Source organism: Larus michahellis, chromosome 9, assembly GCF_964199755.1.
Source record: "Larus michahellis chromosome 9, bLarMic1.1, whole genome shotgun sequence".
NCBI lineage: Eukaryota > Metazoa > Chordata > Aves > Charadriiformes > Laridae > Larus > Larus michahellis.
In genome coordinates, this window is record NC_133904.1 from 20,494,337 (window position 1) to 20,508,879 (window position 14,543).

At 38.5% G+C, this 14,543-nt stretch overlaps 1 protein-coding gene across 3 annotated transcripts in view; it reads left to right on the top strand.

Moving 5' to 3' along the window:
• TMEM266 (transmembrane protein 266) overlaps window positions 1-14,543 on the top strand; it is an 89,688-nt gene that overhangs the window by 36,591 nt on the left and 38,554 nt on the right. For all 3 annotated transcript variants that reach the window (XM_074599770.1, XM_074599771.1, XM_074599772.1), the window contains exons 6-7: window positions 5,591-5,745; window positions 11,579-11,652. In XM_074599770.1, coding sequence (XP_074455871.1) covers window positions 5,591-5,745; window positions 11,579-11,652 — 229 coding nt within the window. The remainder of the gene's footprint in view (window positions 1-5,590; window positions 5,746-11,578; window positions 11,653-14,543) is intronic.

Here is a 14,543-nt window from a genome sequence, read left to right on the forward strand (position 1 = left end):
CCACAGGCAGGTGATTGTTTGCAAAGCTTTTTATTGGAGAGTGGAAATGACATGGGTCCAATTTATCTGCCTTTACATTGGAATTAATTGTCTAATTTGGAGAAGATATGGCTTGGTGCAAAAATTGAAAGATGGGTAAGCAATAGGGCAAAGGAGAAATGTGGAAAAGAGAAATATTAGTCTGGAAGGAGGGTCCATGAAAAAGTCATCTAAATGCTGAGCAGCAGTCTAAAGGCAAATCATATATGTTAGGATTCATTAAGAAAAGGAGTAGAAACTAAAAGAGAGGCTGTTGTTGGCCTCTATATATCCAAGTTTTGCACATGTCTTGAACATGAGTGTAGTTCTGGTCCCTGTAAAAAAGGATATGGTAGATATCAAAGAACTGGAAAAGACTGAAAGGAAAACAGTGATCAAAGATATGATACGACTTCCACTGGAGATTAGTATGTAAGCTGGGACCCTTCAATCTGGAAAAGAGAAGGCTGGCATGAGATTTGATTGAGATTACAAAATCTGTGACACAGAGAGGTTAAAGTAAGGTTCGACCCACACCCCAATAGAGGGGCTAGGACACAGTAATAGATCAAGGCCCAATCCAAAAGAAACAAAAAGTTGCTCTTTGCACAGAGGGCAGCAGATGTGTGGAAATACTTTCTAAAGGATGTGTGGCTGCTAATATAATAGTTTATCTAGCTTACCTAGCCTTAAGGGGAGGTTGGACAAGTTTGTAGAAGAGAAATTCATTGAAGGTTACTAAGTAGAATCCGAGAAACCACATATGTCTCAGGAAATCACCAAATTGAAAATAGTTGGATGCTGTGAGAGTTTTAAGGGCAAGTATTATATGTTTGCTGTGTTCTTATTAATCTTGAGACATCTGCTTATGACCGCTGTTGGAGACAGGATAACCCAGCCTTTGTTCTGACCGAGTATGGCTGTTCTTATGTTTCTTAAAGGTTGATTAATCATGCTAAAGATCTTAGCATAAAAAGGCCAGGCTGGATGAGGCTTTGAGCAGCCTGGTATAGTGGGAGGTGTCCCTGCCCAGGGCAGGGGGGTTGGAACTATATGATCTTTAAGGTCCCTTCCAACCCGAACTGTTCTGTGATTCTGTGATAATAAGGAAAAACCTAATAGGCAATTTTCTAATGAAAGGAGTGATATACCAGGTAATCACAGGATGTCTGTGAGCAAAAGTTGTGATATACACCTGTAAAGAAGGCACAAATGATCCTAGAAAGCATAAAGTACTTCAAATAGAGCTGAAAAGCATTCATGTAATTAAACCTGTTCCAAAATATTATGTACCACTCTAGTTGTTTATATTCACATGCAGAAGGGACTACTAGGACAGTTATAGAAACTGTATATTTTACAAAACGCATGGGCTTCAATTAAATTACATGAGTGTGTGCCATTGCTGTGTCTAAATGCATCACGGACAAAATGCCAGCAAGGGAAAAGAACTAATCAAGCTAAAGAACAATATTGGCACAAGAGCAAATATGTATAAACTGGCCATATGTGACTTTAGGCAGAAAACTGGGGAATCTTTCTTGCCATTTGAGCAACAGAGTTTTGCAGCAGTCCTCCTAGAAATATTATGGGATAAAGTAAAACTTTTAGGGGGAAAAAAAAAGGTTGAGGGTTCTCTCAGTAGTTAAACTTCTGTAGTTAAACTAAGCTTGTAAAAGTCCAGGTAAGGGGTGCAGAGCTCTGTCTGTTCCTTGGAGTTGCTCAAGGCCTCCAGCTGCTACCTGTAGCCTGCTGGGAGGCTCTGCTGTCTCTTCTGTCTCAGCCAGGTTTTGTATTGGTACTTAGCGTTTCTGTGTTTCTGTCACTTCCTGACTATGGCCTTTCTGCTCCTTCAGAGTGTGATTTGGATCTTATCCATCCTTCTGTTTTCTGATCATAGCCATCTTGTGAGATGCAAACACTTGCTGTTTAGCCAAAAAGAAAAAAAGGCAGGGTTAGGTATAATGCAGATTTTGGAGTATTTGTTTGCAAGACCAGAAAATAGAAACAGTGACAGCTGTTAACAGCTTGAACAAATTGTTTGTAGTGGTTCCTTACCAAATAAATATGTTAAACCTTTCCCAGTTTTGCCTTATGTTCTTTTTTCCAAGCTGTTTATTAATAAAACTAGCAGTGATGATGACAGATTGGTTTTCCACAAAGCCATGTGTGAAAGTATCTTTAAAAAGAATTTCCCCTGGTAAAATTCCACTAAATATATTTTAATGTCTCATAACAAAACTTTACAGCCCTGTATCACTATCAACCAAGAAATTCCCATGCTAGTACATTTATTTACTTCATCCAGGCATTGTAAGAAAGGTAAGTAATATTTCTGTTATACAGACGGAGTAACTGGGGTACCTAATGAGCCTGTTCAAAGTAAGGTTATCCTAAGTCACATTTTACTGTGTCCATATAGTGCATGGCATCCCCAGACAGCAGAGTCAGGACACAAAAGAAGCTGTACTTGCTCTCTGAACAAAATAGGGCGCTTTTTTTATACATTTTTTTTTTGTCTGTAGTGAGGGAAAAAGATGTTTTACTTGTATATGGTTATATAATCTCTTCATAAATTTATGAGCCGTGTAGGTTAACTTTTTGGGTTTTTTTGAAATGTCTGTGTAGCTGAGTTTCTAATCTGAGCTTTACACTTAGTGTAGCTTTGCAGTATTGCAGGGGAAATGGCCAGGATTTGGAAGGTAAGTTTAAACCCACACTAATTCTGGCAGGAGTTTGTTTTTCTCAAAGGCCAGATTTCTCATCTGTTGAGTGGATGAGTGCTTTACACATCAGTAGGGAGAGATACTGCTCTACTAAAACAGATTACAGGGTTGGAGGAGATGAGATTTGTGTATTAGGAGTCAGTATGGTTAGCAGGTTAACATGTTTATCTAAAATAATTTGTAACTGCAGTGTAGTTCCTGTTATTATTTATGCCAATCCCTTATAAGAGCTAAGAAGTAAAAAATCAAAACCCAAAAAACAACAACCCAAGGCAACATCAGGACTCTACTATACAGGAGTGTAGAAGTAGCAGGGAATGAGCTAGTTAAGCAGCACCCGGAAAAGAAACCATCCAGCGCTCCTTTTAGAGTTAATTGTTAAAGTCGTTGGATTCATAGGACTTGGAGGAAGTCTGGGAAGAGGTCTGCAAGGCAGTGATGGGAAGATGCTAATCACTGTACATTCCCAGCACAAGTGTTGAACAAATGCATCTTGGTGTAATAAATTAAGATATTAAACTGGAGGTGTTTTTTCAGTGCTTAAATTTTAAACAATTGTGTCTTTGAAATCAGTTTATATATTTTAAGAGTAATATATAGATGTAAACATGCAGGTGATCTGCACTCAACCTCTTATGTTGATTGCTTTTCCAATCATAAATTGTTTTGTTTTGTTCAGAAGCTTTTTGGAATCAGTGGAATGTTAGTACTGCAGCAGCAGAATAACTCCACATTCTTTAGCATTCTATAAGTAATGATTGTCTTGAGTAATGGTTATCATGGTGGTATGCAACGTGTGCCGAGTATCACGGTTGATTTATTCTTACTGTTACATTTGGTATATTTGAAAATCTCAACTACGTAAAGCTTTTAAAGGAATGTACTTAGGCCCTCTACTGATCATTCTGAGAACAGGGAAGAGGGAAAACTGTCCTGCAGCATGAAAATGCTGGCAAAACGGGTCTTTTTGGAAAAGGGAAGATATATGTGGGAAGAGAATAGAACTAAAACCTATTTTGTTTAAACAGGGCCATTCCGTAGCATTATTTTTAGAAAGATCTAAAAACCCCAAAATAGCATTTGCAGTAAGGACAAGTTATCCTGTTTTGAGATTATATAAAATAAAATCCATTAAAAGATCAAGTTTGCAAAAAGGCCCGATCCCACTGCCTTTTTTTCCTTATCTTTTAAAATGCCTATTTAAAGTCTAGTGCATCCTATATTCAGGCAAGAACCATAACAAAGTTAAGCTAAGGGCAAGTTCCTGATAGTAACACATGTCAAATCTTCTTTGAAGTTTTAAGAGTCAATTGAGGAGGTCTTTTACAGGCAGGTAATCAGGCAATCTGAGTACAAGTATTTAGTTGATATGCTTAATTCTGAGAAGCTGCTTCAAAGTGTCAAGTCTCTGAGCACTGCTTACCATCACTTTCTCCCTCATTTTTGAGCATGGATACGTCAGGGAATGTTTTGCAATGTTCTTCCAAGTGTTTGATTATAACATGAGTTATTGAGTCTAGAGCTGTTTATTTGGAATTGATCAGTATCGTGATATCTTCTTGTATACCATTGATTTCTGTGTATTGATATTTTGGTGCAGGCAGAGTGGTTACTGCACCATGCTTCTGTATGCTTGCAGTTTCTTAAACTCTAGTTAATAAATCATGTCAGCTCTTTATTAGCTAATGTGTATTTACAGTGTTTTGAAAATATCAAGTGTCAGGCAACCATCAGAACTTTCAGAGGTGAGCCAGTACAAGAACATTGCAAAACACTGTGATGAGAAATGATACAATACTGTATCAAAGTGAAACTATTGGGGGATTTTTGGAGGAAAAAAGTATCAGGATGTTATTCCTATTACAAATATTTTCAATAGGAAAAAAAAGATGATTTTTTTTTTTAACAACCCACTTGAAAATGTGTATCTGCATTAGCACAATACTAGTGCAATATTTACTGATTCATCAGCTTCCTTCCAGAGTTCTGGTCCTTGTAGCCTGAGGCCTCACAGCTTCCTTCATCTTGCCTACACCTTCTTTTTCCTCCAAAACAAGGTGACCTCATCTAAACTAACTCTGGTGTATGCTGTCCCCAAAACTGTGCTACGCCAAACTCTGGCAAAGTCCTTTTTGGCCTGGTCCACAAACAGGTTGGTGAGAATCAGACAAATAGACAAGCTAGGCAGCCTTGGCCAGTTGCTTCACACTTTGCCAGGCCGTGTATATTTGCTAGTGCAGGTGTAGCAATGGAGCCCCCGAGCTTATTCTTCAGTGTTTTCCAGATTCCTATTGCTCTTTTCCATTATATCCTGGACTGGTTGTTGCAAACCAAATTTGGCAGCTCTTGTCTGATTTGTCTCATACCAGAACAGGGGTAAAGCTGCATGACCATAAAATTCAATAGTAGAGAAATTATTGAAAAACATCATTGGCTTCTAACCTTATAGCAGAGTCCTGCTATGCCTTGGTAATCACAGATAAGCGAATGCAGCATGTATGTCAAAACAAAAGGACATGAAAAATAGTAAGACAGGAGGAAAGTAGAAAAGTATGTATGATAATTAGGGTTGCATTACTCAGTGCGTTGGAAGGCACTTGAATACGGGTATGCTCCAGAGGGTTGGAGAGACACACAAGATCCCCAGGGTGAAGTTTTTTGTAAAGTGTTTTTCTTGGTAAAGAAACTTGGTAAAAGCAACTTTTGCAAAGTCTTTATACATTATTGCTGAGTGTATTCTTAACAGCAGAACTTGTCATTTTGAGTTCACTGCTCTTTAGCTCTCTTCCTTTTTTACTTCTTCGTCTTTTCTTTTCTTGTTTTTCCTCTTGATTTTATTTCCTTAGATCTAACTGGCTAAAACCGTGCTGTGGGAGACGAGCAGCTGTGTGGCAGGTATTTTTGCTCAGTGCAAGTCTCAACAGTTTCCTGGTAGCCTGTGTAGTATTGGTGGTGATTCTTCTGACTCTGGAACTCCTAATAGATATAAAGCTTCTCCAGTGTGAGTAGGAGGAATTTTTTCAATTTTTTTTTTTTTTTTTTTTTTTTTTTTTTTTTAAATTTTGGTGAAATAAAGGCTTGACTTGCTGGGAGGTTTTTCAAGGTGGGGGGATGGTGGGGATTTTTTTTTTTCCTACCATTTAAATGGTTACTAGGCTAGGTAAAAAAAGTGGTTTTGTGGAACCCTGGTATCGTGAAATCAGTCTCTTCCTTATTTTGCTGACCAAATTCAGCATAGGACAAATTTTCAAAGGATACAAGCAGAGTGTACATGCAGAGATCTGCACGTATTGTCATTAGTACTTGAAAAGGTCTGTCCTTTACAGACACACTCTGTATACATGGAAGGAAGATCATTTGTGCCTCATTTAATCTCTGAGACTTTTCACATGCATGTGGCTAGACAGAAGTGATGAACTTGCTAGGGTATTTGGTGCTATCTCTATTATTAATTTACTTCTACTGAGGTGCGTAGGAATTGAAATTATGGATTTCTATCTTGTAATGCACTGAAATGATAAAGATTCTGATTCCACTTTGATAATATACCGGGAGTCAAACAGTAGCTTGCATAGTTTTGCTTTATCTGAATTCACTCTACGCAGGTTCCACAATGGAAATTTTATTGCTGTTGTTTTACTTCCTAATTCACCTTTTCTTTTTTCTACTGCTCTTTTCCTCCATTCCTTTTTTTTTTCTCTTTTGCATTTATGATACAAAGATGACATGAACACAAATACCAGCTGCCTTTTTCCCTATGCTAAATGTTGAAGAGCAGCCTCTAGCATCCATGTAGAATCTCAGATACATTGAAATGGCGGTGACAGGATTCAGAAAATCCCATAAATGCAAGAATGCATAGTGTGAAAGAGTCATTGTCTGGTATCTTCTATGGCAACTTTAAACTGAGCAAATGACCTTTTTAGTCTGTAGAAGTCCTTTGATTTTTGTGTTTTGTCAATTGATATTAGTGGAGTTAGATTTCACTATAAATATTTAGGTATTGTAATTGTATTAAGATCACTTTAGGGGACTTTATTGATAATTGGAGCTATTTTATAAATCCTGTAAGATGAAGAAGTGACTGAGCTGTCTTTCCACACCGTTGCCCATCATTTACGACCCTGTCTGTCCATACTGCACACACTGTTCTGAGCATGGCTGCTCCGTTACAGTTGTTATTTTCTGTAGTCTCTGGTGATTTACCATTTTGGATGAGGAAGTCCAGAATTTGGACAAGTCTGCTGCTTTCAAAAAAGTCAGGAATGCTAATAATGGGTGTAAGTTCTTAAAAATTGAATGAGGAAGAAACTTTCAACAATATTTATTGAGGTACCACATCTTTCTGTTTATTTAGAGAATTGTCACTTCCTGTAGAGCTGAAGAGTTTGAAAAACTCTTTATGTTGATTTCTCTTAGATATGTAACACAGTTTGGGAGACTCTCCTCTGGAAGCACCTGCTTTCTTATAATTTATTTTCTGAAGAATCTTCTAAAGAAGACTTCATTTTAGAGATCATTCCTCCTCTATGTGTCAAGTGTATGTGGTCCTCTTAAAACCTCTGCAGATTACACCTTGCACGTGACCTACAGGTGTTAGGTTGAGCCAGGTGATTTCACCGTTCAGAGGCTGCCCCTGCCTCTATGGATTTTCTCAGCACCTAAGAAAGGACCCATTCCACTCTGTGTCGCTACTTTGTGTTTTAGCTAATGCATCAACCCATCAGGCTTCTTACCTTTGTTAAGTTGAATACCTTCTAATTTGTTTTAAATCAGATAAAGGCTATCTTGTTGGGGCTGGTATAAGTATCGTCGTTGTGTCATAGAATCATAGAACCATAGGATTGGAAGGGACCTCTGGAGGTCATCTAATCCAACCCCCCTGCCAGAGCTGGGTCACCCAGAGCAGGTTGCACAGGAACGCGTCCAGGCGGGTTTTGAATGTCTCCAGAGACGGAGACTCCACCACCTCTCCGGGCAGCCTGTGCCAGGGCTCTGCCACCCTCAAAGTAAAGAAGTTCCTCCTCATGTTTAGGTGGAACTTCCTATGCTCAAGTTTGTGCCCATTACTCCTTGTCATATAAGGAACGTATGTCCCTTACCTTAAGGTTTTAAAAAGCCTTTACGCCATAATTATGTTTTTCAAAAATGTAATTACAGTTTTAAATGATCCCTTATTCTGTACGAAATCAACCAATGCATTAGGATATGCTACGGCACATCACTGCCAATTTTGTTCATAATAACAACTGCTAATCCACATTATAGACTGTAATTACTTAGGAAGCCTCCTTTTTAAAAAAAGAAAAAAAGCTGGCATTTGCTTTGGCTGTGACATTTTGAGAGCATCATTTTCCTCTCATACTTTTAGTGCAGTCTTTGGTTGTGCTGTGCACTTCTCCTATATACAAAACTGTCAGTGTCAGTGATGGAGACCACATTTGTAAATGTGTAGGTCATGCACATGAAAAGGACAAAGACCTTTCAGGGTGTTTTAGCACAAAACATATTCATGCCAGAATTAGAAACCCCAGAAAGCAGAGGACATATAATAGGTCTTTTGTTATAGGTCTCTGTCCTATAATCAGCTTTTTTAGTCCTATCTTCAAAGCTCTTCACATGCATTAATGAAATAATATCTCAATACCTTGTGATGTTTTGCAAGTGCAGAAATAGATGTATATTAAGTCACTTGAATCTTGTTTCAAAAAAAGAGGGTCATGGCAGGTTCCAACCCCCACTCCTCAGAAATATAGACCATGCTGTCCCTTCCTCCTCTTCAGTAGTTTTGGGGAAAGCAGCTCAGGAAATTATCTCAGTATTGCCCTCCTTCTGCAATCAACTACAGTGGGTGTGTCTGTCAAAGGTGTCAGGCCTCCCTGAAAACTGTGAAGCTGAAAAGCTCCGCTCCTGTCCGTTTGGTTGCTGGATCAGGGCCCTGTCTGAGTCCACACATAGCTGTGCAAAGAGAATGCATGTTGTGGTGCAGCAGTGCCTCGGTAAGAAGGGGTTCAGGGCTTGCCCAAACCATGCGGCGAGCATCTGCTCTCTGCTCCTTGCAGAAGCAGCATAGCCTGTATCTGCCAGGAAATCATCATCAAGAACAACATCCACCAAAAGCAAGTGCTGGTAATACAAGCTTCTATAATGGCCACTCAGGGTTTGTCAGGATGTATTCTTCATCCCTCCCCTCCTGGGTATGCATTTTGAAGAAATGCATAGGGAAAATGCGTAGGGAAAGCAAGGGGAAAGAGGGAGGAGGTAGATTGAGGTTGGCTGTGCTCTGCATTTTATACTCAACCATCTTCTTCATGACTAAAGATCATCTGAATTTGCATTCACTTCTTCCCCATAGCACCAGACAAGCAAAACGTGAAATAAAGCAGAACTTTTTGGCTTTTAGCTACAATTTTGAGAAAAAAAGGTTACAAGTTCAACACATGTAAAATTCTGTTCCAGATAAAAGTAGAAGCTGAATAGCTTAGGTCCTTTGCCTCAGACTGAATCCCAGTGAGGTATTCGAACCACCATAGAGCAGGAATGAGCACCTCTTGGAGAAGACCCTTCTCCCTTTTTTGTAGATTTTCACTGCACTTTTGCAAGGGAGTGTTTTGGAAGTGGCGAATATTCAGATTCAGTCTATGGGCTAGTGATTCAGCTCTTTTACAAAAGCTTCTTGCTTGGAAGGCTTTTTCAAATTTACTGTTTTACTGGCAATTTAATTGCACACTGTCTGGCAGCACATCCAGCACTCTGCCACAGTTAGTGCAGCATCACAAATTGATTTTCTTTCCAAATTCGTGGTCGCTGTATCTTTTTTGTCCACTAAGGGGCAGCCGGAACCTTGTACGTCAATCGACAACTGTCTGAAAAATAGTTTACAAATGGTTTCCATTTCTTGTTCTTTATGCCACCCTATACAGATGATGTCTTGGGAAAGCTAAAGGTATTATATTTTGCCCAGTTGTATCATCTTTAAGTAGTTCCTCTGCTGCACCACAGCAAACCCTCTCTCATCAAGCCCCAAATGAACCTCAGCTGTGAGTTCCAGTGGCAGCCATGCTAACAGTTTTCTTTGTATCCTGATTTCTTCCTACATCCCTTTCCCCCCCCTTCCCATCTTAATCAGTTTTAATTTTAAAATAAGATGCTTTATTTAGTGCATGCCCTATATCTTCTTGGGACTTAGTTAATTCTTCCTCAGCCTTGCATCTCTATGCACACTGTCATCAATTGCCTTAAACTTTGCTGCTACACGGTAATTCTTTAAAGCTGCAAGACCTAACAGACTATTTTAATCTGTCTGCTATAGGGATAGTAGACTCACAAATACCCTGAAGTAAAGAGAGAATTTTTTCTCTTCATTCCCTTATTCCAAACTTGAGAGCATGTGACCTTCAGAGTCGGAGTTGCCAGCAGTTTGGATACTGTGCCCTTTCAGATTTCTGCTTTGTTTTGTCAGCCACTAAGGGAACTTTGATCACAGAATTTCAGTTGAACTTAATTATTAAGGAATCCTACAGATTTCAAGACATTCATTTAAGCTCGTAAAGACAACGCATATCCTGGAGCTGCTTATGTAATCTTGCAGCAAACTCATTTGTCTGAGTTTATTTCATTTTACTTATGAGCAAAATAGGTTGAATCAAATGAAAGCCTGATTTAATGCCAGTGAGTGTCCATGCAAGGCTTTAGTACTCTGTAAAATCATACTTTTAATGAATTCAGATACGTTTTCCTGAGTGTTCTTGCCAGTCAGTTCCTGAAAGGACTTTTGTTCAAAGTCATTCCACTTTGAAAGTGGAGTAACTACCTCAACAATCTGCATGCAGGAAGAGTACCTATATGGGAAGTTAGTGTGTAGAATCCAGAGTTTTATAAATTACCATTTTAACTTACCCTTTACAGACTTCTTTTCATAGAATGATTTCAATGGTCACTGTCTTTCTGAAAAGGACTTTTTATAAAAGAAATTGTGTGTTCTAACCGATTACTTAAACCGGAGTTTTATTTCATTTACTGTTCCTTTCTTGAGTGTTCTCATAGAAACTTGCTTAAAGACCAAGCTGTGCATGACAGTCACATTTCCTGAAATAGACTGTATAAAAATAGTCACAGTATGTTTATAGTACAAATTAGAATTGCTGATATTTCATAAACTCCGTAAAATTAATATCTTAAGATTTGATCTTGTTAACAGTTAACGATGACGTTGGTTCTTCTGTTGCCTCTCTCACTATGGTTTTCAAGTCAAACTTGACTCTGAGGGGAATGGGCTTATGAGTCAGTCTTAGCTGTTCATGCCACATGCTGGTACAAAAGTCCACCTATCTAGGTTATTAATTTAGGTGATAGAAATGTGTTTTGAAGCCTAGTTTGAGCACCAGTTTTTAAGCACCTGTTCCAGATAATTACTGATCTTCTGAGCTGAATTGTCAAAGACTGAATACAAGGAATAATGTGGATATAGCAGAGCATTCTCTTTCCTTACAGAATTCTAACTGGATTTTTAGGTATACAGGATTTAGTCACACATCTCGTACTAAAGCAGTGCATGGAGTGAGAGCATGGAGCAGTGACAGAGCATCAAAGACCTAAAATGTGTATGTCAGTGCTTACCAGCGGACTCATCTGTAAAAGCTCCAGTGAGCAGCTGCTGTGGCAGGGCTGGAGTTATGTGTCCCCTTACATCCCATCCCCTTTCTGGTACTTCCATTACAAAATTTAAGAAAGCAAGCTTCACCTATATGTAAGTTGTAGCAGTACTAATTATATTAAATGTAAGTTGCATTCTGCTACTATAATGATGCTTCATTGTATTGTGTTAATTGCAGTTTCAAGTGCTTCACAGTTTGCAGGAGTGATTCACTGGATCAGCCTGGTCATCCTGTCTGTTTTCTTCTCAGAGGTATGTATAACCAAAGTCTTTCACCACATACAGAACTGCAAAGTATTTTTATGCTGTCACTGGAGTTAGCAAGAGTTTAACAGTAATTTGCCTGTGAATAAACGTAGCACAGTGTACTTTAAGAGGAAAGGAAAGAAAAAAAAAAAAGGAAAAAAATAACAGATGCCGCTCCTACTGAGCAAACTAAAAAAAAATCTTGTTTAGATTAGCGCTGTTTGTCAGTTGCCTAGAATTGACAAGGAAACATGGAAGATACGGTCTTACAAATTATAATTGGAAAACTACAAAAAGAGATAATAATCTCCGAAGCACTACAGGCACAGGACAGGACTAGTTTCACCCATTTATTGTCACAGAAATCTTATTAATGTCACTGGGTGTAAGATATAGAAAATAAGATATATTCTTCAGGAATGAAGATCCACAGGGTTGGGTCTTTTTTACAAAAAGATCTCTTTTAAGAATGGTATTATCTCCTCTCACAATTTATGCAGGTAGTTCAGATGTTCTAGCTTGCTGCATATGGACACAGTAAGAGAATGAAACAAATGGTGAATTTCTTTGCAAAAATATTTTTGAAGGTATGCATTGGAAAAGGCTGTAGTCATGATACAACAAATGACCAAATTGGGATAATCTGTTACAGTTTTCAACTTTATTCCAAAAAAAAGTCATTGATATTGAGACATTTAGATGACTACTGAAATATCCCAAAATATTTTTAATGCTATTTTCCAGGTCATAATATGTTACTTGTCACAAAAAACCATTTTATGTTTGTTAAGTTGGAAGACAGCTTGGACTTAAATATTTTAAAATATTTTTTCTACTTCCATAGGAGAAAATATTATCATCCAAACAGATGTTAAAGTCACTCTGCAGTAAATTTAAGGTGAAGGTTAGGAAAAAACCCACCAAAAAACAGGGAGCTGTGATATCTGCAAATGGCTTAATAGATTACTTGTGTTGGATTCATACTCACCACATTATACCCCTGCTTATTTCCATGGTTCTATTAAAGAAGTACATTTATTTACTTACATCACTTTGTATCTCTACTCATAATAGGGATTTTCTAGCTGGTGTTGCCAGACTATCAGTGGGTACTTTCTGAAAGGATTCCTTGGTAACAGGCAGGGATCTCAAGACATCCTAGCCTTCTGGTGCTGCAGTTACACAAATAGATACGATTACTGTCCACATCCTTTGACGGCGATTGTGGGTTGTAGGATACATGTAAACTGAATGAAAAAACATCTCTAAACTGTTAAAAAATGTTGTAGTCTTTCCTTTGTGAATTGCACATTCTAATTCTCGAAGACTCAGGTTTGCTAGATGGAGTCTGTTTCCTGTAAAGAAATACTTTCCCCCAGAATCTTTCTTCAGTGGGGTTAGCACCCTGGAGCTCCCTGTAATCCTGGGCTTCCCAAGGATCAGCTTGTATCTCTGCTGCTAGCAGGATGGCTGCACATGCATGCTCACCTGATCTTCATCGCTTTCTGGAGCTTGTTTCACAAAAAACTTATCCTGTGGTCCTCACTTCCCTTCTGCTGGGGTGTAGTCTCAAATTCTGTTTTCTCCAACCATTCTTCTCAAACCCTGATGCAGTGGCTTGCTCCTCTACCCCTTCCATAGTTCGGTTCATATGCTGTCATCTTTTGGTTGTGGCAGTGCAGACAGATCCTCAAGGCCAGTACTCGTCTGACTCAAGGAAGAAATTAGTTGTTTCAGTTCTGCTGAGACAGAGTACCCACATAAGTGGATGAACTGGTTCAGAAGTGTTTTGCAGGAAAGCAACAACAGAAATACTTTACAGAGCCAAAACTGGTTGCCTGACCTCACCATCCTCATTTTGGATCTGTGTTGGCTTTTCTCCTTCTCTCTATATTAGGTATTTGGAACTACTTTTCTTTGTCTACTTGCTGTTCTCATTTTTTATAAGCCTCTTACCACTCAGTTTATTATCTGTTTCTGTCTTCCAAAGTATCTTCCTTCACCTATTTGATTATGAATGGAATTTACACCAACGAAAAATGAGGCCACAAGGCAGCCATGTAAGGTGCACAGAAGAGGAGGTAGATTTTTGGGTATGAGTTCATTTGGTGGTTCAGAGTCCTTGACTGGGTTAAAGCAACAGAGGTGGTTCCACAGAGCAACTGGATGTGTTTCAAAGAACGCAGATCTGGAAGAGAATGAGGATGTACTTTTCCTACTGGGTTTGCTGGCGTTGGCCTTGTGCCGGGTTGGTTTAATGAGCAACAGCACATCTGTTTGTGTTGAAATGCATCTCATCAGAGCAAAACGAGAGGGTTTAGTTTTTTCTCATCTAAATCAAAAACTTTGATTTTTCAAGAGGTTGTGAAATATTGCAAAAACTGCGGATCACAGAAATTAATTTTTTTTCATCCATCTTAATTTTATTTACTCTTTTGGTGCCTTCAGAGGACTTTTTACCCTCTGATTCCAAATACCATGAGTCAGCTGTCTTTGTTTGGCATTATTTGTTGATAAGATTGTGTGTTATAGTGAGATTTTGCAGCCTGTGACTATTCATGCCAGGATGATTTTCCAGAGATGTGCAAGTTTAATTAGTTTGCTTGAATGTAGCACACAATTGCTGAGGTTTGATTAGTCCTTCAGTCAGTGCCTTTTTCCTCAAAGCAAGGATTCAGGATTTCTGGTGTTCAGAAAGAGTTGCTTCCATAGCAAGTATCATCTCCTAAGTTTGGATGTTTATTGTTTATTCTGTAGTTTGTTTCCCATGAGTTGTAAATGTGGATACATAATTCTTCAGGAAGGCCTCAAATCAGACTTAGAGAACAAAAAATACAAAGTTGTAAAAGACTTGTTAAAAAACAGAAAACTTCCAGCACAAAATGTGAATGTTTTGG